The 25401-nt window shown below is 34.4% G+C and overlaps 1 protein-coding gene across 6 annotated transcripts in view; it reads left to right on the top strand.

The window, feature by feature from the left end:
- The first annotated feature begins 1761 nt into the window (after positions 1–1761).
- Positions 1762–25401, top strand: part of YME1L (ATP-dependent zinc metalloprotease YME1L) — a 140297-nt gene continuing 116657 nt past the window's right edge. For 2 of the 6 annotated variants that reach the window (XM_076481856.1, XM_076481825.1), the window contains exons 1-3: positions 1762–1883; positions 9160–9341; positions 17836–17958. In XM_076481856.1, coding sequence (XP_076337971.1) covers positions 9300–9341; positions 17836–17958 — 165 coding nt within the window. In that variant the 5' untranslated portion in view covers positions 1762–1883; positions 9160–9299. Of the gene's footprint in view, positions 1884–2042; positions 2206–9159; positions 9342–17835; positions 17959–25401 lie in introns of those variants that run through there. The other 4 variants (XM_076481845.1, XM_076481817.1, XM_076481866.1 and 1 more) reach the window with 2 other exon arrangements.

The following is a 25401-nucleotide window of genomic DNA, read 5'->3' as shown; positions in this document are numbered from 1 at the left end:
AAAAATCCAGAGGGGTCTAGAAATACGATACAATAATATAGTAGTCACTAATTCATAAGCATAAAATTACACAATGTATGATTCCTAGACCGTTACATGAACGTTTTGGAATAAACTGTCACTTCAACAAATAACTAAATTTCACACTCTACTTTATACATTATCTGAAAATAATACTTGCATTAAACTTGAATTGAAACAGTTGTGTATACGTAACAATAATACACTCTTAAATAAAATTATTTGAAATATTTTTCTTAGCTTTACATAAAGAATGTTTTCAGCTCATGCATCAAGTCTACTCATACAGTTTGCACCAACATTTGCAGTCTACTTGATAACCTCAAGGTAGAACCAGTAGTTCTGGAGGCACAATGGCCATCTCGTGATTCTCGCACTGTTAATTTTAGACCTCTGGATATACACATGGAACTGGTAGTACATGTCGATGATGAAATCCTTCACGTAGAGATAATTTTGAAATCTTTAAATGGCAAACATGATGATCACAAAATAGTTATTTTCAATACTCAAGAGCATTTTATTGATGTAGAATACAGGAAACAGTCGTCTATGTGTTCTTGCAGAAGAGGCCAAGTGTGTTAAGGCATTAGACTCGTAATCCAAGGGTCGCGGGTTCGAATCTTTGTCGCACTAAACATGCTCGCCCTTTCAGCCGTAGGAGCGTTATAATGTGATGGTCAATCACACTATTCGTTGGTAAAAGAGTAGCCCAAAAGTTGGCAGTAGGTGGTGATGACTAGCTGCCTTCCCTCTGGTCTTACACTGCTAAATTATGGACGGCTAGCGCAGATAGCCCTCGTGTAGCTTTGCGCGAAATTCAAAAAACAAGCAAACATCTTGCAGAAGAACTGCTCCAATTCCAATGTTTGATGTATCAGCCTGAATAATAAACAGTTTGAAGTCTGATGTTTTATGGCTTAGTGAACTTTCTAACATGTTTTTCAACTTATGGAATACTATCAGCTGTACTTGTTCCCACATTACCTTGTTGGATGCTATGTTAAAACAAGTTAATAAAATGAAGCCACCGTTAGCCCATGTTTACTTAATTTAAGGAAAACAAAAGTAATCATGGTTCTTGATAAATGTTTAAAACAAAGCAAATAAGTCCAAAGTAAATCATTATACTCCGTTTTTAATACAGATAGAAGGTGCTTTAACACAATGAGTGCTACAAGCTTGGAGGTGTTGCCACAACCCAGTAATTCTAGTTTTCACATCCGTGTTCAAACTTACTTTTTAAAATTAACTTTATCATTGGAAATCCCCAAAATTCATCCACAAATGATTTTTATTCTTTTCTAATACAATAAAACTGAAAATTTTGTTTATTTGGTGTTATGCACAATGATACACAAGAGCTATCTGTGCTCTGTCCTCCACGCGAATCCAGGGTTCTAGCTGTATAGGTCCGAAGACATATTACTGTGCCACTGGGAGGCAAAACTAAAAGTATGAAGTTTGCAGATGATCAGTTATACTAATTTTACTCGTAAACTAACTTTTGTGAGCCTCACTATATAAATCGAAATTAAGCATTATATAATATGACGTTTTAAAAAGAATATTGTATTTCATGTTTGTCGCAAAATAAATTAAAAACTTAATCCTTTCAGTTATCACCAAAACGCGTACCATTCTATTTTATCTTAGAATTCCGTCAGTGTAAAATAAAAATATATTTCTAATAATAAAATTAACATATATTAGTTTTTCAAGTAATTTATTAGGAGACTACCCAGTTTTGCGTGTTTTGTGAATATAATAACATAATTTCAGCGATAAAATTGAAACAGTGGAACCGTAGTCCACAAATATTAAAGCGCTGAAGTTAACTGTGACAGGAAAAATATAAAAAGGTAGTTTATCGACTTTAAGGCATTTCGTTTAGCTTTTTATTTAACATTTGAAATTTATTACTAACCCATTTATTTTGTAACTATAACTGGATATATATTGTTTGTGTTCGATATTTTTGTATTTTTCTGTAACTTCTGAACTGCCCTCTTTTTGATGTAGAAACTAATTTTTTTTTTGCTGGATTGTGCCGTATAATCCTAGGCCTATAGGTTACCAGTTGTATTTACGGGAACTGTTATGATTTGAAGTTTAGGCAAAAATTTGAATACGTTTCAAAGTGTTTGTATTGTGAAAGAGATTTTTCATTTTTGATTTTAGTAGGTAAGACTTGTACTTTATTTATAATGTTTATAGTGCTCATGTGGTATCATCAAGTTTAATATTCGTCTACTGCTACTAGTACTCAGCAGTAGTAGTACTAGTTTACTAAAATTTATTTAAATATTGTTACCAAAAGCAAGTTAATCTGATAACATTTATATTTGTCTTTCGCCGGAAATAAAAGAGTAAATAGCGTATCATATGATATTTAGAAGTATGTTAAAATTGTTACTGAAAAAATATCGGCAACCTTTTTATGACTAAAGAAAATTGTTTGTTGGTGTAGGAAATTACTTTGTTTCATAAACCGGTTAAACTATATTGACGCTGCAAATTGGTTTAGCCGGGGATTTGTATTGCTTACTATAAAAAACAACAACAAAAAAAACAAGGCTTGGTAAATCTTAGGCCATCTTACCCTAATATACATACGTTAGAGTTGTTGTACCCCTCTGGACTTAAGATGCTAAATATCTGATTTCAAACTCGTGGTGGAAACTACACAAATATCCAGTTGTGTAGCTTTTTGTTTAAAAACAAATAAGTTAACAATGTTGATAGGGGAATAAGCAACAAACTTTACTTGAAAGTGGTTGATAATGATATTAAAGTTATGAGTGTAGTTGGCTATGAGTTCATGCTGTTGTTTTACAAATGGATTAGAATCAGTGTTAAACTTTAAATGTGAACTTGACAAAATTTTTAAAACTGTAAAAATGATTCTTTAATATCTTTTTTTCCTTCACATGAATGAACCTAGAAACACAAAATCATCATTCATAAAATGAGTTTAAACTTCCATACTTTTAACATACTGACATTCAGCTACGAAAGCAACCAGTTTCTGTAATTTCTCCAAAGAACATTTTTCCCTTAAATAAAATTGTAAGAAAAGTATTAATTATACTGCATCATCACTTACCAGTTAACAGTTGTCGTGATAAAAATGTTAATTCTAAAAACTTCTTCAGTGAATATACTATATATAAAAGTTATTCTGTTTGAAGTTTGTACTTATCGTTCATGAGAGAATAAATTTTATGTAGATATTTGTTAGCCTTGATTGCTATTGAATTTACCTTTACCTGCTCATACAATAACAATATAGGTTATGTCTTGTATTTCACGTTAGCTTAACTTACACACATTTATGTTCCAATAAAACCAAAAGCAGAAAATGTTTTATCATAAGGAAAGATTTGTTGCAATCATTTTCCTAAGTTATAGTTATTTTAATAAATTAATGTTTTGATGAATGTTCATAGAAGCTTTTGAGACACAATTTTCAAATTCTGTTATAATTTACCAAAATCTTTAAAAAGTGTTAAGGTAAATGTTTTCTAAGAAAAACGTGAAGAAGAGAAATGAACTGAAAATATCCAAGTTGCAAATTACTTTTCTCTTTGTTTAGCATCACATGAAAATCATTCCTTTCTCTTGCATGTTTGTCTTTAAAACCTCCAATAACAGAGAAAATATTTGTAATGTTTCAATTTGATATAACAAAGCTAAAGCTGATGTTAATTTCTTGGAAATTCTTGCCAAATGGCATAGTCCTTTCATGTTTTATCTTGCACATATTACATAAACTTTGTAGTAGTGTGTTCATAATTTTTGAAATGCACCTGGTCAGCTCCCCTAGCCTAGCTAACTAGACTAGATCACATGTGTAGAGTTTGTGTATTGCACATTTAGCATTGAGAGAGTTAAAACTATCTCAGTACAGGCTTGGTCCCAAGGACTAACAACATTACCATTTGTACATGTATATTGTTAATATAGTATGTGTATCTTCACAAAATGTAGGAAACATTTAGTAAACATAATAAGTCATTTGTACACACAAAAAAAAACAGTTTTTGATTAAATATTTTTTCTAAAGATTTGTCTGTGAATATATTGTTTTTACCACACTGAGTGCAAAAAGTATCATAAAAAAATGGTGTTATGGGTGTTAAAAATTTTAATTAAAATAAAATAAAATACAGAACAATGACCTTATATCATCATCAGGTTAAAGTTTGTAACTTACCATTGTGGGGCATGTCTTAGGGACCAGAGTGTGAACAGATTTGAGATTGTATTGTAGTTAGGTGTTAGGTTATTAAGTAATATAGGTATAAAGGTGTTCTTTTATATTGGTTTAACCCTGTTACTATAGGTCACAGGCCATGTTGTCGTGTCTGTTGACTTGCATTTAAAATGCGTAAATTACTATTTCATTTATTTATGTCAATAGCTTTGGAATCAAACTGTAAATTGTTATTCAGATTTTATCATTATATTTTAGTTGATTTTTAAATTTAAAGTAAACATTAAAATAACACACCTAAGTATCAATTTTAGTGAGTTGTGGTGTGTTGAATGCAGCACTGGTTCAGATTAGATGCTTATGATGTTAAAATATTAAGTTAATAGTCTCATACAAACTAGTAACTCAAATGACCAATATTAACAAGCTAGAATGTAAAATAAGAACCTTATATCTTTTTATTTTGTTGAGATATGGCTTAGGTACTGAAACACAGCAACCCTATTCATCACTTTACATTTTTGAAAATGCTCTCCTTTATATATTTAATTCAATGGATGATGTGTGAATAACTAGTCAGCAGCTTAGAATGCCCCATTTTTGAACCCTGCAAATCAAATAAACACAGCTTCACCTTAGAAAACATCAACATACTTGGTAGGGAAACTAATACAAACACAAAACCAGAGAAGCCCTATCTATACAAGAACTCAAACCAAAACTGAATCAGTATGAAGAAACACCTTTATAGGTATGCTAATTAATAATATTCACTTCAACATCTAAAATTTTGTACCTGTTCAAACTCTTGTTTCAAAGACGTCCAGCAACAGTCAGTTGCAAACTCTTTTTGTTAACCTGAAGAGGACCTAAGAAGATCAAATGTTGTTCTGTGCTTCATTTTTATTGAAGCTTTAATACCCTTACAAGCTGTCTGTAGGACATTTTTACTTTAAGTGGATTTCTTGTTATCATGAGTGTCAAAAGATTTTTATGTTAGCAATAAAAAATTTTTCTGGTCTGGCATGGACAGGTGGTTAGAGAGGTCAACTTGTAATATGAGGGTCATGGGTTCCAATCCCCAACACACCAAATGCACTCACCATTTCAGCCATGGGGGCATTATAATGTTATGATAAATCCCACTATTCTTTAGTAGAATAGTAGCCCAGTAGTTGGCAGTGGGTGGTGATGATGACTAGCTGCCTTCCCTTGACATTTATGCTACTAAATTAGGGATGACTGATGCAGATAGCCTTTGTGTAGCTTTGCATGGAATTCAAAAGTAAACAAAAATACTTTTTCATTAAAAAAAATCTTGAATGTCGTGACCAATTTCTGAAACCAAAATACATTTTAAATGTTGTTTTTTTGTCAACAAAACTTGTTTGTAATTTTCTCTATGCTAACTGTTAATCTATACATGATTGGTCAGTTTTACTGACTCCATGAGGACCAAAAGAAAACAATTGAGATAAATATTGTTTCATTTCTTTTCAAAATGACATCAAATTGTGCCTTGAAACTATTTGTTTATCCTAAATAGCTTTAAAGTTGTAACAGTGATCTTCTATTTCTATTTAAATTTTGTTTTAGAGCCTTTTGAATTGTCTATTTTCACTATTTTGATTTCAGTTGTAAATCACTTGTAGCATATGCAGCTTCTTATGTTGTTGAATTACATTACTAACAAGCTATTTGAATGCATGCATGCCTTAAGATTTATTATTATGTATTTTCCTCATCTAATCTTAACTCACCTGAAGAGATTTGTATTTTTACATTATAGTTACTCTTATAATAATAATAATAATAAATGAATAAACATGAGAAGCAAGAAATTAAGTACTTAAGCCGCCTTATTTCTTTATACTATTGATGCCACTCCACCCTAGTTTTTTATACCAATGGTAGTAGTGTTCCAAATAATTTTTATTTAATTAAATAATGCACCAAAGAATATGGAAGAGTAACATGCAAAAAGCATATGATGGCCCATTACTAGCACAATTATTCTGGCTTTCTAATTATGTAACAAAAGCCATTACAAACTCGTCCAAGCTAGTTGATGTATTTGCTATAGGAATGAGCTTGTACTGAAAGAAAAATTAATATTTACTGGGAAGATAAACCTGCATAATAATGTCATTTGATAGATGAAAACTTTGACTTTCTGTTATTTAAAAACAATAGTGTCAAGCATGAGAATTATTGACAATTCCTAAAAGAGAGGATGTAATAGGTAGGTGTGGCAAAATTTTTCTGTTTGATGATTTTGTAACTAAATAAAATTGAAGATGACAAAAATGGTTCTACCTGAGCAATGGCAACATTATTATATGTAATATACATTCACTTTCATACTTCTTGTAGGGGTGGTAAATAAATTAGAGAAGGAATGCCTAGACAAAAAGTCGCAATTTTCACTCTAAGAAATTCAATATATTTTTTTAATTTTACAGTACAGTATTAAAAACTTGAAACATGTATGCTTGTTAACCTATGGAGTACTAGCAAAACATATGTACTATTAACATGTGGATTAGCTATGAATTTATACTATAGTAATTAGTATAACCTGAACAAACAAAAAGGTAGTTTAAATTTTGAATGTAACTTGCCAATTAGCTCATAACATGTCCATTAAAGATTGCTTGTTGTGAGAGGAATAATTATTACTGAAACGTTACTTGACATTTTCTCCTGGAAAACGTCAGGGAGACTAAGTTGTGAAGATAGTGATGAGGTCTCACCAAGAAATAAGGTAGATAAATTTGAAAATTGATTGGTGGCTACCTTGTTCAGTTGCAGTATCCTCAAGACACTTTATGTAGATTTCAAACATTCATTTTTGGAGACAAAAAGTACTGCATTTTCTGGAATAGAATGTTTCAAAATTACTCTGATTTTCCTGGCTTTGTAACTATAATATATAATTATAAACAGGTTACAAAAAATTAGTTACTGCTCTTGAAAGAAACATACTCAGCACATATCAAGTACTTCTTACAAAGTACCATTTCTGGTTGCCATAACCAAACTTGTGATTATTCTATAATGTTCTTTTTTTATTGTTATAAAAATTTCCATCATAAATTTTAATACAATGTCGATAATTGGCTTGAAATTCATGGAAACAAATGGAGGGTTTTCTGTTGTGGATTTGACAAATTTAGTGACATATAAACCAAAACAACGAAGAAGGGATTCTGAGTCATATTCTGCTTGTCATTCTTTATATTTTATGTATGTCACAAATTTTTAGTTATTATTAAAAATGTAATTAAACTATATTGTCATTCTAACTTGGCATCAAAAAGTTCTTAATTGTATTAGGAAATATTTTAAAAATTATCAGTGTTTAATACGAGAATTGCAATATTTGCTCTCTAGGTCTTCCCCTTTTTCTAATTTATTTACCACCCTTCCAAGAAATTGAGTTTAATGTAAGTTATTCATTATGATGTAGATATTACTCAGACAAAGCATAATTTTTATACACTTTAATATTATTTATTTATTGATCCATGAACGAGAAAACCAAATCCAATTGCCATGCCCATTAGCCACATCCTCTACTTTACAAATTGCAAATAGATTTTCTTTTACGTTTAATACAATGTCATTTCTAATCAATAGAAAGCAAAGTTTTAATATATCAAATTCACTTATTCTTTACAGTGAAATGTCTATTTCTTCCATTTCAAAGATTATTCCCACAGGAAACATGTCAATGAGCTTCGTTCAATTTTTAACAACAATTATTAAGTAGTGATAAAGCCCCCAAAAAAATATAGTAGGTATAAGAATATAGAAATTAAAGGAAAAAGTGTTCAGAAGATTTTGCTTATAATTTTTTTTACCAATGTTTTTCACATTTTTCATAAAATTTCATGGCTTTTCTGAAGGATTTACAATATCTTTTTGTAAATTTTGAGGTTCCTCTAGTGATAAAACAGTCAGTTCATCCACAATTCTATAGTATAGTATAAGCATCTATCCATAATAATTTGAATAACTTCCATGGATAGCAGCAAATATTATGGTTAACCATTACAGTAATTAGGTTTTTATGTATTATTCACATCTTTAAAAGTTCAAGTTTTATTTCACATAGTGTAGTGACATAAATTCAAACTTAAAATTTATTTATTTTTTTCACAAGTTTCAGAAATATTACAAATTTCTATTCCAATGCTTATTGTTATGTCTATTGTATTACATTTGTGACTATTTTTGGAAAAGTATAACCAATTCATATTAAGAATAGGCTGTTTGACAACTATGATTTTTAAAGTAATAGTTTTGTGTTTGTTGATTGTGTGCAAATATCACTGGTTATTTATGTGTATTTTAGAACAATCACCTGCAATCATATGAATTTATTATACCTATACAATTAGAAAATCTAAAGCTTTTCAGTCACAAAGGAAATATTATTTAATGGCTGTGTTATAGTCAGAATAATCATAAACAAAATACATTACCCAAGTAGTCATAATTCATTGTATTCTAACCATTATTGGTTTTAGTTTCATGAGTACAGATTTATGACATTTAGTTTTTTGTCAATGTAGTGTGCAAGGCTGGCTTTTATAATTGATATATTTTTTTAATCTGAGCTTTATATTTTTGGTTAAAGTGTCTGATAACTGTAGCTAAATTATTAATTGTAATAGCAAGCACAAATAAGCTGGTTCTTATGACTTCTTGTAGAGATTTTTAGGCAGTGATAACTTTTACACTGTTGGTTCTCATGTTGAGATATTGGTACATTTAAATAAAGATGAGTAATAGTTTGATATATTGCTGGTTTTTGAAATGTTTAACATTTGCATTTTTCAGTGGTTATAATATAATTAAAATAATCACAAAAGGAAGTGAAGGTTATCTTTAGATTCATCTGTTCTTGTTTTTTTCAGGCTGAAACTATGGTTATAGAGTATGGAGTGAGTGATTCAGTTAAGATAAATTTAAAGCCATTGTGTTTGTAAACATTTTATTTCTGAAAAGTTCATCAGCAAAACAACTTAAAGAAACTTGCCTTATTTCAAGAACCACAATGTTTAGTGTGGGTAATGTTTTTATGGGCTCTCAGCTGCAGGTAATTGAATTTTATTATTTTGATGATATGTGTTACGTTGTATTTTAAATGTGCAATTTTTCTAATGGTCTTATTTTTATTATGAAACATTATGTCATAGGAATGGATTTTATTTTTAAATATGGTGCTCTAGGGACAATTGCTGTTGACAGAACTACTGATAACTTGTGTAGCATGATAATGTTTTAAAATTTTATTCAGTGTTAGAAAAACATTTCATTTGTACAGTGAAAAATGTTTTTCAGCAGTGCATTTTTTGCATGTTTATGTTGTGTTATTGTACATAATTTAAAATTTTAAAATTTGTTTTGTAGCATGTTTTTAAATTAAGAATAATGAATAAAGGTTGCTTATTTAGAGTAAACTTTATGATGTAAAATTGCTTAACTGGCTTAGTTTCACAAATTAATTGAACACCTGTAATAAAATATGTTTCATTCAGAAAGTTTTTTTTGTGTTTTTATTCTGGTCATGGGTTATATTCTCATTTGAAGTCAATTTAAGCACAACTTACCATTTTCAGACTTCAGACTATAAAAGCTTTCTCAATGCATCTAGTACTTCTGTTTTGTTCTCCACCTTCTTGGCCATCAAGTCATAGGCAGAGAGAATGTCTCTATAAACTATAATCACCTCTTTACACTGGTGGAATTTAGTCTTGTTCTTTATCTATGTGGCAGTTAATTGGTCAAACCTCATAATATTCACTACGAGATGCTGTGCCATCTGTCTCTCCTGCCTCTTGCATTCTTCTAGTTGTTTTTAACCAGATCTGGCAAGAGAATAGCTTTCCTATTACCTTTACACCAGGCTATTGTCCTCCTTTTATCTGAGCATGGGGAGGATACCAAAATTTTTTCTTAACTCTTGTGCTGTTTCTTTGATGAGCTGTTTCTGTTATAGCTTAGAGAGGATGGTTAATGCTTTTGTTTGATTTCACAAATCAGACAACCACCTCTCATCATTCTCAAGTGATGACATCTTGTTTCCATATTCTTTACCTTTGAGAAGGCTTACAATATTACATGGAAGAACTGTATTTTGCAAGATCTGCACCAGTATTGGATGTGTGGTCATTTAGCCAGCTTTATCCAAAATTTTTTAGTGGATTAGTGATCCCAAGTTAGTGTAGGCTCAGCACTTTCCTGTTATTTTCCACAGGAACTTGGAGGTCCTCAGGGCTGTCTTGGGTGTCCCTTTTTTCAGTGCTATTACTGCACAATTTCTTAATACTATTGCAAATGGGTTCTGTATTGATGACTTTCACATTTCATCAGTCATTAAGCATGAGGTTTATTGAGCAGCAGTGTCAGTCTGCCCTCAGTCGTTTGTTGAAGTGGACCACAACAGACAGTTTTTACATTTTTTTTTCTCTAAAACAATTTGCATACACTTTTACTACAAAGTGTATTCATCATTGATCTGGAGCTTAGTCTCAGTGATGTTGTGTTCTTTCCATAGTCCCAGAAGCAAAGTTCTATGGGCTTCTACTTGACCATAAGTTAGGGTCAACCAAGTACCAGTGTTTGATGTTCTCAACGAGTGTTATGGACATTTTGTTTGGTGCTGATGTTTAGGTATAGTATTCACAAAAACCTGGCATTGTTGTGCATCACCTTGTAGGGCTTCATGGTAGGTAGGATCAGTGGACAATGAAATATTCTTTCTTTATTATGATTGTCAATTTCAAAATAAAAATAAAATAATAAAAAAATAAACCATATCTTTAAGAATTTAAACACCAATTTTCAACTTCTTCAACACCTGTACCTCATTTTTTGATATTACATTCTTTATCAAATAAATCTTTAGAACAAATGCATCACTTTTTTATTCAGAAGGAACCAGAGGAGCTTGCTGGTTCTCCTAAATCAGTCAGAAAGTTGCATTTGGGGACAACAAGGTGGAAACATCTACTCCAAAATGGAGTGGACTTCTTGCATTCGAAGGCCATTAGGGATGTACTTATTCAGGTTACTCCCCATGCTACTTTGAATTCCTCATGAGGAGTTATTGTTGAGAGGGATTTGAAGAACATCACAGAGCCAGAGATCCTCACTGGTTTTTCCACCCAAGGAGGTTCTGCAGTGAGGCATACCTCCACTTGCAAAGATAAAAATATGATTGAGACCAGTGTCATAATTTTGATTTTTACATCACCACTTGCACCTGCCACCATGAAGGTGGGTTATCTAAATTACCAGTGTCAGCAGTTTGATCACTTGAAGACCTCATATGGTTCCTCGACATGTGCTTGTTGCAGTAGCAAAGACATGATGACTGCAAGTGTGAAATGGATCCTTGTTGTGCTAATTGTACTGGCTCTCACCCCTCTTACTTTCATTCTTGCCTTAGGGGGGTGGAGGAAAAAGAGGTACAAAATTTGAAAATATTTTACAACATTTCTTAGCCTGACACATGGAAGTTACTGTCCACCACTCGTTTGCTGCTGCAGTGAATTCCATTGTAACAAAGGGAGTGCAGACAGATTTATCTGCATCTTCATTTTCAAACCACGTGAAGAAGCTTTTGAACTCTGTGGTTAAGAGAGTTGACAAGTCAACTTTAATATCTATCTTTATCCCCACCATTTCTTCCAGTGGCTCACTGGATACACATCCTTTGGCTCCAGCTTCTGGGGTTTTCTCAGGTCCATCTTATTCTTTTGCCCTGAAATGCAGAACAGTTATTCATTCATGCCTTCAGTCACTGGAATCTTCATCTACTGACAGCGACCTGCCCATTTGACCCAGGGCAGGATCCACAGAGGTCAATAGACCTTCTAGTAAAGAGAAATGACATGGTTGATAACATAAGGGCTCTCTGTCCAAGTCTTCTTTACACAAGTAAAATTGGCCACTTTAATTCTGTGGAACTGTCGAGGTTTCTGTTCTGAGATGGATTACATCAAAGTGCTGATTGATTCTTACCAGTGTGTGTATCTTTTCTCACAAGAAACATTTCTGAAACCTGTGGATACAGTCACTTTTTGGCAGTTTTCTTTATATTGGAATGACAGGTTGTGTGATGGATGGGTGCCTAAAGAGGTGGTGCTCTTGGTTGATCAGCATGTGCCTAATCTGTTCTTGCTACTTGACACACCTTTGGAGGATATAGCCATCCATGTTTTCTTGGGTCATACTATCACTGTTTATTCTCTCTGCCTGTCTTCTGAAGAGACCTACTGATGTGAATTGTTCTGTAGAGTGTAGGGTCTAGGATCGTAACCTTTCTTTCTTCAATACCTATTTTTGTGCATCTCGTCAGTCTGTTGCTACTATTGATCTCTCTGTCTGCTCCTTTTCACTTTTTTCTCGTTTCTCTTGGGGAGCTGACAGTGACCTGCAGTGCAGTGATCATTTTCTTATCACATTGAGAGAGACTGGCTGTGGTTAATGCTACCTGACCTGTATGCCAGTGGAAGCTGGACCAGGTCAACCGGCCCTCTTTTACTGCTCTCTCAGAAGTCAATCCTGCTGTCATCTGTAAACATTTGATAGATGACTGTGTAGCAGCTGTAACTGACTGATTGTCCAAGCAGCTGCTCAGTCTTTTCCTAAATTCTTGACATGTTTTCCATGGTATTCTCATCTATGGTGGAATTCTGTCTGCCACATGGCATGGAAGGATCAAAAATAGGCCTTGGATGTCTTTTATATATATCTCGCACTTTAGAACTGTATCTCTTTCCAGTGGGCCTGTGCACATTTTTGGCAGGTAAGATGCCAAAGCCAGAAGGAATCTTGGATTAAGTTCACAACTATCATCTCTTCTTCCACCAGTTTCAAAATCGTATGGTACAAAATTTGGAAGGTCAGTGGGCAGCATACTTCAACCACCTTTTCAATTTTGCTCTTCCATGGCCAGGAAGTTGTTGGTGCCCAGAGCATCACCTGTGCTCTTGATAAAAGCTTTTCTTGTGTATCTAGCACTTCTGCTTCATCACTTGGACAGAGCAATCACCTCTTTCCTTTTGGGCTGAACTTTACACTGATGGAACTCAAACTTGCCCTTTATCTGTGTGGCAGTACATCAGTTGGACCTGATGATATTTACTACTAGATGCCATGCCATCTCTCCTTCCCTTCTTGCTATTCTTCTGGTTTGAATTTAACCAGATCTGGCAGGAGAATGTTTTCCTGACACTTGGCACCATGCTGTTGTCCTCCATTTTTCTAAGCCTGGGAAGGACCCCAATATTCTTTCAAACTGCTCTCTGATTGCTTTGAGTTGTCTTTATAAGATCTTATATGCTTGTTTTGTTTGGTTCCTTGAATCAAACAATCTTCTCTCATTCACCCAGTGTGGGTTCTTATGACAGTGCTTCACCATGGACCACTGGATTTGACTTGAAACATCAATCAGGGAAGCCTTTCTCAAGTAATAACATCTTGGTTCTGTATTTTTTTACCTTAAGAAAGCTTATGGTATTATGTGGAGGTATAGCATTTTGTGCGAGTTTCATTTATATGGGTTGCATGTTCATTTGCCTATTTTTATTAAATGGTATTTAATGGACTGGTGATCCCAAGTGCATATGGATTTGATACTTTCCTGTTCTTTCCCACAGGAATTTGGAGTCCCTCAGTGCTGTGTCTTGAGTGTCAAACTTTTCATTATAAAGATTAATACATTCAGTGGTGACACTCACCATTACAGTTGCAAACAGCCTCTATATTGATGACTTCCACATATTGTGTCAGTTGTTGAGCATGAGGTTTAGTGAGCGGGTAGCTACAGACTGCCCTGAACATTTACTGAAGTGAACCACAGCAAATGGTTTTATCTTTTCTTGCTCTAAAACCATGTACATGCACTTCTCCATCAGTGGGGTATTTGTCCTGATCTTGATCTCTGTCTCAGAGAAGTTGTGCTTCCCATAGTCCTTGAGGCAAAGTTATTGGGGCTTACCTTTGACCCTAAGCTGACCTTTATTCCACACATCAACCAGCTGCGTGTGAAGTGTACAAGGGTTCTGAACATCCTTCATGTCCTCTCTTCTACCTCTTGGGGAGAGGATCAATGTTTTGTGCTAAAAATCTGTCATGCCTTTATTTATTTGAAACTGAACTATGGGTCTCTGTCTCTGCCAGTATCTCAGCCTTGAAGATGTTGGATCCTCTTCACCATCAAGGGCTTTTTTCACTTCTCCATTTCAGAGTTTGTACACTGATTCTCATGACCTCCTCTACACCTCAAGCACTTGCAACTGACATTACCCTTGACACTTAACAGCAATTAAAAAGAAAATTGGATAAGTGCTTTATTCATTATTACAAAAGCAACTGAAATGTAAAAGTAAGGGTCTTTTTAGGTTAGTTAAGATTAATTTAGGTAAAATGAAAAATATAATATTTCATGAAGTATGTATGCAAACAGCTCATAGTAGTTTATGGGTAATGTAATTTGGTAGTTAGCATAAGCTGAGCAAGCCTTGAGTGATGTACAATATTTTATGGCATGGACAGTTGTTAGACATGGTTCAAAGAGCAATAAAAATTAATTATGATTAGATGAATATTTTTGCAAGCTTAAAGTTACTTTGAAAGAAAAAAGGGTAATTTAAATTTATTGCAATTTTTTTTCATTATTAAGAGGTCTGTTAAACTGAGAAATCTCAATAAGAGATAAGGTAGACTAAATAGCTTAAAATATAAAGCTGTACTACAAAAAGTTTGGAAACTATTTAGGAGGCTTGAGAGGTGACACAAAGGAAATTTGAGGTTAAAATAGTTTTAATCTCAACATGAAAATTATTTTGCACATTGACAATAGAAAAGAAATATTGAGTATATTCATTGATACATTTTTATATTAGTTTGTTAAATATATTTCACTAAAAACATGCTTTTTTGTATATGAAAGACTTACTCTGTTAACTGAAAGACTGCCAAATTTTATAAAGGTATACACACTAAATGATTACAAAAAGGTAATGTGATTGGTCAAATGTATCAAGCCTGTGTTGAGAAAGTTAATTATGGAAAATAACTATAGAAAAATATACTTACCTCTTTATTGCACAACAGTTACTATTTGACTGCTAGGGTTTCTTTCCTTTGTCTGTTTTAGCATTGGTATGAGTTTTTTTTTCTTGCTTGCTCCAATTTTTATTCCCTACTAATTGCCCTTGTCATTATCTGTCTCTTTGACACTCTCCATCTATGGCACTGCACCCTCTCTCCTGTTACTGCATTATAAGCAGGCATTTTAGAGTCTTTGGCATCAAGGATTAATGTTGCTTGGCTGCATTTATCCTTGTTGTCATGGTCTTTTTAGTTTTCCTTGACTCTTTTATGGGATTGTAGTTCTGTTTTTATTTGAGTGTCTGAATCCCTGACATCTACAGCTTGGTTCATTGATATCCAGAGTAGATTCCATCTATTTTCATGAGGTTCTTACACTTGGTTCAAACACTGCCTGCAGTGGATGTGACTACTGTATGCCTTTGGTGTTTGTTGTGGCTCAACTCCAAGAATCTTTGGACATGTGGAAAACCTTTACAATAGATCCATGGAAGGTTCAGGTTCTTGTATCAGGATTAGTCATTGAGTTCATATTTCCATCACCAATATTTTCCAACTTGTAGTGTTTCCTCCTCCTGCAGATCTACGTAGTCTGGAACTTTATTCCATAGCTATTGGAGATTTATTTGTCAAAAGGGTAGTAAACAGTCATCCCACTTTGTCTACAGTTTTATTACTGTCTGTCTGTTGTGTCCAAGAAGGAAGAATGGTATTTGGTCTCCAATCTCTATCATCTCACTCAATTTCTAGGCCCTTTAGTAATTACAATAGAGCAGTTCTTCACTCTGCATTGGAATTTTTTCCCAGGTCTGTGGGTGAGCAAATTTGATGTTGCTGATGCATATATACACATTGTCATAGTGGATTTATCTCATCACTATCTGCATTTTGTGCAGAAGGATCAAGTAATGCAGATCATGGTTCTCTCCCCTTTGGAGTGGTATTGGCACTGTATGTTCTCTTGGTGGCAAGTGGTGCCTGCCCAGGTTTTTTCACCTCTTAAATCTCTATTGTCCATCCATATTGAGATATTTTACTTGAACATGTTCATCTTGAAATGTATCACCCATGAACCATATGGGTAAAGCAGAAAGGGATTGCTGTCCATACATGCCATGTCTGGAGGGAACAACTCTGTATGGTTTGCTTTTCAAAATAAGGTTTTGTAGTCACCTATTTCACCATCTCTGATAACTTTCCTCCAGACACTTTAACACATTATAACTCTTCTTTGATTGAGTGGAGTATGGGAGTGTTTGCCTTTTTCCATTTCCAAGCTGTTGGTGGGGTTGGCCATGGAGGCACTCTGCTAAATTTATTTCAGACAGTACCAGTTCAGTTACAGAGTAGGGAGGTGGTGTTTTTTAGGTGTAAATGACATAATATTATCCTTTTTGTGATAACCAGTACTGTGGAGTGAGATATCAGAATGTAGTTTGCTCCTTTGGTTGAGTTCTCTCATTCTAACCTTGAATGGATGTTGGTACCCTGTGGTCAGACTTGGGATTTAGAGTGAACCAATCAACATAAATCATTACACAGGTTTCAAGTTGTCTATCTTTCTCCTTCAGTTTCCTCCATAAGTTTTGTGGGTCGCAGTGGTGCTATGTGGGATTGTTAAAGTTCTGTACTTGTGTATTCCTTGCCCTCTTATTATGGGAATAATGTTATTTGGATAGCCCTTGTCTGTTCCATGGTAGGAGGAATTGATTACATGCTATGAACCTCCTCTGAACACCAGATGTCAAGTTTCCAGGTTGATGGCTCAGAACTAATCTTCATGTCATACCAGAATATCAGAGTGATGTTTAATCCCTGGTTCATGGGTTTGAGGTTAAGACAGTGATCCTCACCCTACTCTTGTGCAGGTGTCAGTACCCTGTGAGATTTTGGATGCAGTTGATTTACTGAGTATGATGGTCAACCATGCCCTAGCCACTGTACACTCAAGGACATATCCTTGTGTACCCACAATTTTGTAACTAGATTATGCAGATACGTACCATAGGAAAATGAGTAACAATGACAGTTAAAAGTACTTTATTTATACAGAACTTGCTTTATTCTAGTTTCTGGCAGAAATACCTCTGTTGAAATCTTGATAATATTATATGATGTCTTTATATAGTTATTTAATTGAATTAAGTTAAAAACTGTTATCACTTAATTCATCTTCACTAGCCTGTTACACATAGTCTCACTAAAGTTGGTCTGTTGATGTTTATTGGTCTTTACCATTAACATCCTATAGAAATTGTAGTGTTAATATGATGTGCATATACTTCATTGTAACATTGTGGCATTTCAACTTTGTTTTTGAGAAGGTGGATACTTGACACTGTCTTCACACAAGTTTGGTTATTAAATCAGGTAAGTTTACTGTTATACTTGTTTGTTTAGTCATTTAGGAAGGTTTATTGTTTCTCTAAAGAGACCTGTAGATGATGTTTAGAAATTGTTTATTACAGGCATTTTTACCTGTAAGTCATGTGGCTTCATCCTTTACTGGTGTAGCTTCCAGAAAAAGAAGTGACAAGAATAAACTGAGCAGAAAGGAAAATGGTATATTATGTGCAGAAAGTTTTGAAGAGGTATGTAAACTAAAGGTGAAATTCAGGTAATGCTCACAGTCAAGCTAATAAGAACCACCACAAGTAATTTTGTGATTTACCTTTTTTGTACCAAATGATCTTGTGATCAGTTTTATGTATGGAAAACTTACATTTTTAGCATACACTTAAGATATAAGGTGTCATTAGTATTTGTTTTAATCTATTAAGAGATTTTAATCTTCCAATGCATGTTATTAATATGTACACTTATTTGGTGTATTCATAATGAGATCATTCAAAAAGTTTGTAATTAATTTAGCCATTTGGTTACTTATCACAATGTATTTTACTGTCTTAAATAATTTTTGATCCCTTAATTGGTAATTTTTAATCACATTCTGTTCAATGGGAATATAATTTTGTGCTTAAGATGTCTAACAACAAAGTTAGCTGATAAAAGGAGTGCCAAGTTAACTGTTTTGTTTTTCATAATTCATGTTTAATTTACTTTGTTACATCATGCAGTTTGAATGATACTCAGTATTATTAGTTTTTAAGATAAAATTAATTTTCAACAAGTAATTGGTATAATTTTAAATATTTTAAGCCATTTTAAATTCAAAACATTAGAGAAAACTAGTAAAATAACTCAAACATTTTCTTATTAACTCTTTTGGTTATTATTTTCAATTACTGTTAAATATGATTTCATGTTATTCAACATTTATAATAATTGTAAGGGTTGTTGAAACAACAGTACGTGATTCTTTACTGTTTAAGATGTTTTTTTGTCCAAACATTCTCTTAAGGTTTTGTGCAGTTCTTTGTGATCACTGTTATGAACAATAACAGTGGTTCATGATAAATTACAATGTAGTAATTGTATCTTTATGAAATTTTGTGAACTTTTAGTCAAAATTGCAAGTTTTGTACTAAAAAACCAGGTTTTGAAGCAAAATATTTTTACTAAGGACTTATCTGTGGACTTCTGAAGTTGAAGTCTGATTCTAATTAGTGTGTGTCATGATTTTCATGTTAAGATTAAAAACACTAAAGGAGTATCAAATCATATTTGTTATTTTTTCTTTTTTTCTACTGCTAACATTAAATGAAGCGAATTCAGCAATGTAATGTAAAATAAAAAGAATAATACAAACCAAATTTAAATTACCCCTTTTCTTACTAGGATGATTGTTTACTGAAGGAGACAATAACATGCTACTTATTCTTACAGTTTATAGTCCATTCTTTTATCTGTGTCATTGATGTAAATCAAAGAACAAAGTTTCTCAAACTGAACTTGACTGAACTTCATTTTTAACAACCCACTCTTTTCTTCTATCCAGTCAGTTTTCTGTTTAATGAACAAACACATTACCTGTCCATATACTGATTACTTTTTAACAAGATTTTTTTAATCACAGAATTGTGGACCCTACTAGTGTTCTGAAATAAAGGCTTACATCACCACATCCTCCTGCCACAGTCAAAGCAGGTTATCTGAACTAGAAGGTATGACTTTACCTTCTTAACCTTCTCAGATATTTCCTGTGTCAATGGTTTGGTCACTCAAAAACATCGTATCATGGTTCATTGGTATGTGCTTGTTGTGGTGGTAACAATCACAATACATGCAACCTGGAACCACACAGTGTTAACTTTAGTGGCCCACACCCCTGTTACTCTATTTCTTGCCCTAAATGAGTAGAAGAGAAAGAGGTGCAATGCTTGAAAACTGTTAATAAAATCACCTACCTAGAGGCTCGGAAATTATTTTCCCCAACTCCATCTCGGACGTATGCTGTTGCACTCCATTCCACTGCCACAGTGGGAGTGTAGATAGATCTTTTCATGCCTCCAACAGAGTCTTTTGCAAAACACTTTAAGAATCTTGTGGCCTCAGTAATTAAAAAAGTCAACACATCCATGTTTGTTTTCATCTCTGTCCCTACCACTCCTTCCAGTGACTGTCCAGTTCCACTTCCTTCAAGGTTCAAGTGTTTCCTTGGGTACATCCTCTTCTGCACCCTGAAAAGTAAATCAACCATTCCTTCATGCCCTCTGTCATTAAAATCTTTGTCCATAGATGGATACCTGCTTACTTGACCCAGGGCAAGATCCATGGAGGTTGATAGATCTTTGTTCAATAAAGAAAAAAGTGTGGTCTCAAACAGGAGGTCTCCCTGCCACATTCTCCTCCACATAAATAAAAATGTCCACTCGGATTCAGTGGAACTGTTGAGGTTTTCGATCAAATATAGATGACATGAAGCATTTGAATGTTTCTTATCATTCTGAAATCTGCTGATACAGTCACCCTTTGACAATTTTCCTTGTACAGAAATGACAGGTCCTGTGATGGAGGAGTGCATGGTGGGGTGGCATTGCTAGTTTATCAGCATGTGCCCACCCTGTCTTTGTCACTTTACACTTTTGGAGGCTGTAGCCATTTGTGTTTTCTTGAGTTGTACCATCACTGTTATTTCTTCTACCTGATTCCTGATGCCCTCATTGAGCAGTTACCATCCCCCTTTTTACTATTAGGGATTTTAATTGACATAATTCCTTCTAGGGTGGTGCTGGTATTGATGGGAGATGTCATGCTATAGAGCATATGCTCTTGGACCACAACCTGTTTCTCTTCAGTATTGGTTCTTATACTTATTTTCATGCACCTAGTCAGTCTTTTCCTGATATATAGATCTTTCTATCTGCTCCCTTTCACTTTTCATTTCTCTTGGAGGATCAACAGTAATTCACTGGGCAGTAATCATTTTCCTTTAATGGTGAGAGAGACTGGCCATGGTTGATGCCATTTAAACCACGTTCCTTGATGGAAGTTGGACCAGGCCAACTGGCCTTCTTCCACCACTTTCTCAGAACTTGATTCTGCTATTGTGTGTAAACCATTGATAGGTTACTGTGTGGCAGCAGTAACTGACTATATTGGTAAGGTTGCTCCTTGGTGTGTTCATAAAACCTTGACACATTTCCCACAGTATCCTCATCCTTGGTGGAATTTTGCCTGTCACATAACTAGAAAAGCTCAAAAACAGGATTGGGATACCTTTTGTAGGTATCTCGCATTTTAAAACTGCATTGTATTTCAGCAGGCCCACGCACATCCTTGGCAGATAGGATGTCAAAGCCAGAAGGAATTTTGGATTAAGTACACCTCTAGCATTTCTTCTACCACCAGTCAAAAATCATATGGGACAAATTTCATAAAGTTAGTGGTCAGTATACTTCTTCCAACCTTTTGATCTTGTTCTCTCATGGCCAGGAAGTTGTTGATGTTTAGAGCATTGTCAATACTCTCAGCAAAAGCTTTTTTCACACATCTAGTATTTCTACCTCATCCTCCATCTTCTTACTCATCAAAATAAGGGCAGAGCAATTACCTCTTCCCTTTTGGGCTGATTGTTTCTATGACTATAATAGCCCTCTAACACTGGTGGAACTTAAACTTGCTTTTCATTGGTCTGGCTGTATATTGGTTAGACCTGATGATATTCATTTGTGAGATGCTGTGCCATTTATCCTGTGCCTCTCTTGCTATTCTTCTGGTTGTTTTAACTGGATCTGGCAGGAGAATGTTTTTTCTGATGCTTGGCACCATTCTATTGTACTCCCTTTTCCTGAACCTGGGAAGGATCCCAAGATTCTGTTGAACTACCATCCAATTGCTTTGATGAGCTGCCTCTGTAAGATATTGGAGAGGATGGTTAATGCTCATCTACTTTTGCTCCTTGAATCAAACAACCTTCTCTCACCCACTCAGTGTGGGTTCCAAAGACATTGCTCCATCATGGACCACTTGATTTTACTTGAAACATCAAACAGGAAAGTCTTTCTCAAGCAAGATTTTGTTTCTGTATTTTTTTTCCCTTGAGAGAGTTTGATACAATGTGGAGGTATGACATCTTGCAAGACCTCCACTATTATATGGGTTACATGGTAATTTACCAATTTTTAATGAACTGGCGATTCCAGGTCCATGTGGGTTTGACACTTTCCCATTATTTTGCACATGAACTGAGTCCTTTTGGGCTGTATCTTGAGTATCACACTTTTCATTATAAAATTTATGCCATCTGTGGACATCTACCCCCTACAGTTGCAAATGATCTCTGTCAACTACTTCCACATCGGCTGTCAGTTGTCAAACATGGTGTATATTGAGTAACAGCTACAGACTTCTCTCAATCATTTACTGAAGTGGACACGTGTATTATGGTCCTGTTTTCAAGGCTTAGTCCCATGCTAGCTGGCAGTCAACTTGGAGTGAGCAACATGATATTAAGCTTTTCCAAATCAGCTCTTCTGTTGCTCTTTGGCCTTCCTGCTTCCATAAGGATCGGAAGATGGAAATTCTTCTGGCTAGACTACTCATTGGTCACAGTTTTTTAACTTACCACTTTCTTTTATCTGGTACTGATGCACCAATGAGTGGTCTGTGTGGCACACATCTTCCTGTTGTGCTGTCATTACGATCGAGAGCTATGGTAAAATTTTAAACATTTTCACAGTGGGTTCACCCTTGACATTGGTCAGTGTCATTAGTGAGGGTGATAATGTCCACCTCAGTTGTGTTTTTAAATTTTTAAGAGCCATTGGTCTTTTTAAGTTTTAAGATTTTAATCCAAAAATTGGACTATGTTTTGTTTTAGCACGATTCCTTTTTACAAATGTTATTGATTTCACTTTTTATCTTTTTACTGACTGTTAGGCACAGATAGCCCAGTTGCTTTGTGCCATTAAACACTAAAACAATCAACCAACTTGATTTTTGCTGGGCTCCATTTATTTACTCTGAGGTCAATTTTCTGACTCACTGGAGAACCAAACAGAGATTTTCTGGCATCAGTCCTCATTGTCTGTAATATTTTTTTTGTCTTTCTCAACTTTGTTCTTCTGTTGTTGTTTGTAGATCATCTTCAAACAACTGCATCTTCCAATTTTGTAGATTTCTGTCTTTCCACTTTATGACATCATTGTTTTTGCTCTTCTCTTTGGTAACTGCCCTGTAAACTCTGTCCTTGTGAGGGCCCATCTGTTTCTTTTTCTCAGACTTTGGTTTTTACTTTTGCTCAAAAGATAGGTTACCTAGGTTCCCATGCAGATATTATTTCTTCACCTACTCCATTTTTCTGTATCTTTTCCACTTTATCTCCAGTATCATGCAGGTGTGGAATCTGATCTCTTGGACAAGAATGCCACTGATGGTGTGTTTACACTTAGCCTGGTTATTAACCTCATGTTTTTGTGATTTCCAAGAAGGCTGGAAACTGGTATCCAGTTATCAATCTGTTTTCTCTCAGCTGGTTTCTAATCATCCTTTGGTTTCATATGGAGGGCTTTTTTTTTTTCTCTGCTGGCTCTTTTCACCCTCTCTGTTTTAGACACTTTTTTGCACATTTTGACCACCATGTTTTCCAGCCTTTTTCTTTGTTTAATCCATCAAGATCGTGTTATCCAGTACCGGGCATTTCCATTTGGCATTGCTTTTTCTCTTTATCTCTCTAATCAAGTCATGGGGCATTCACTCATCTTGTGAATGGATTAGATCTGAGGCTCCATTGTTACATGGATGATTGGCTTCTTATTGCCTCTTGATGAGAGGATTCCTTCTCTCATCTCTGCATTTTTCTGGAAGAGGATGCTGGACTAGGTTAGCTGGCTTGTTAAGCTTTCAAAGTCTTCTCATGTCTGCACTATATTAAATGCATCTAGGTATGTTATTCAGCTCCCATTTCAGTTGGGAATAGCCTTTACTATTTTGCTTAAAACTAATGGCATGTGGAATGTCTTGTCACTCAGGTTTATGATTCACTTTTACACCCTGTGTATATGGGGTTTTGGTTTTTGGGATCCCTTGCTTCTCGTGTAGCACTCATTCATTTTTGCTACAACATATGCCTTTTCAAGTGGAACCTTTCTCAGGATTTATTGCCTTCAATTGTGGACCACCTTTCTGCTCTTCTTAAGTTTTGTCTGCTTGATTGTGCCTACATCACATTAGGCATCTCCTTGCTGCCCCTGATCAGATTATTGTTTTTTGATATGTGCTTCTGTTTGGTTTGAGATGTATTTGAATGAATATGTGGCTCTGGGCATGTGAACTCTTGAGGATCATTCATTTTAAATCTACATTTTTTAACTTTTTGCTGTTTGTAAAACACTTTTCCATTTTCTCTCTCTTCAAATGGATTGATTGGTTATGATCTACTCCAACACTTCCACAGTCATTTCATATAGCAAGTATTAAGGGGTACTCATTCCAGGACTGTTTGCTTTCACACATTAGATTGCTTTTGTGGAGCTTATTCCATTCAGGTTTTTTTCAGTTTGTTTTGTGACAGGGACTGTGAAGGGTGGATCATTTCTCCTGATTGAGCAGAGCTTTAACAATGGAATTGTCCCTATGCCTTCAAATGGTACATGGGTATACTTCAAGTTAGGCATGCCTCTCATTGTTCCTTTGTCACTGTTAACACTAAACTTCCATTTTTTGCTTCCCAGTTCTACATCCTTTCTCCCTGGCAGTTGATGCTCTCAGCCATGACTTACCTCACCTTTTCCTGTATGTCTATCATCTTCAATTCACTTCAACACTTTCGCTATGAGCATCGTTTTCTGCATATGTCCTGAAGCTTAAGTGAGTTGCATTCAAAATTTAATTAAGGTACTTTATTATCATGGTATAAAAGTAAACTTGGCATCACAACGTAGCTAACAATCCAAATATTAATATTATATAAGGCTTAAGCTCTTAATTTTGTCAGGCAATATTGGAAAAAAAAAAAACACCTCAGTTTCCGTTAGTATGAGAGTGCAGCTATGAGAGAGCACTGGTTACAATAGGAGTGGTGTCTTGCTCGTATTAATGGTGAGCTGCAGCATATCATTTTCATGTGGATATGCAGAAGTAGGAGGTAGAAGAGTGGTGGCATGAATTGAAGATTTGTGCCAAGAAGGACAGTGCTAGTTGAGAAAAGCTAATTTCAGACTAGAGCTAAGTAGTTATCCAAAATACATTTTCAGTGTAGGAGAATGCTGACTTTTACAAGGTATGCTCATTACAAGAAATTTATTTAGGATGTTTTAGAGATTACAAAACTAGAATTTAAGATTTTTCAGATAAAGAAACGTAATTTAAGTAACAATTTTAATCATAACATGAAAATAACTATGCATTCAGAGCGATTAACATTTTAATTTCATATATTCATAGAAAATTGTTTTGTGAAAATACATCATTAAAAATTCATATTTTATTTCATTGACAAATGTCTCTTAATTTCTTAAGGATTACTAAAAGTTTGCAAAATGTCATGAAAACACACATAACATATTAGAAGTTACATAATAGAAACTGTAAAGGCTATTTTTATCACAAACTTGACCAATTCAACAGAGTCTATAGTGAGAGAATTGAACATGTTTTATTTCGATGGGAATTATTTCAAGGTTTGTGCTTGA

This window comes from Tachypleus tridentatus, chromosome 2, assembly GCF_004210375.1.
Source record: "Tachypleus tridentatus isolate NWPU-2018 chromosome 2, ASM421037v1, whole genome shotgun sequence".
Classification (NCBI taxonomy): Eukaryota; Metazoa; Arthropoda; class Merostomata; order Xiphosura; family Limulidae; genus Tachypleus; species Tachypleus tridentatus.
Note: the sequence above shows the minus strand (reverse complement) of the source record. Positions and strands in the feature narration are given on the sequence as shown.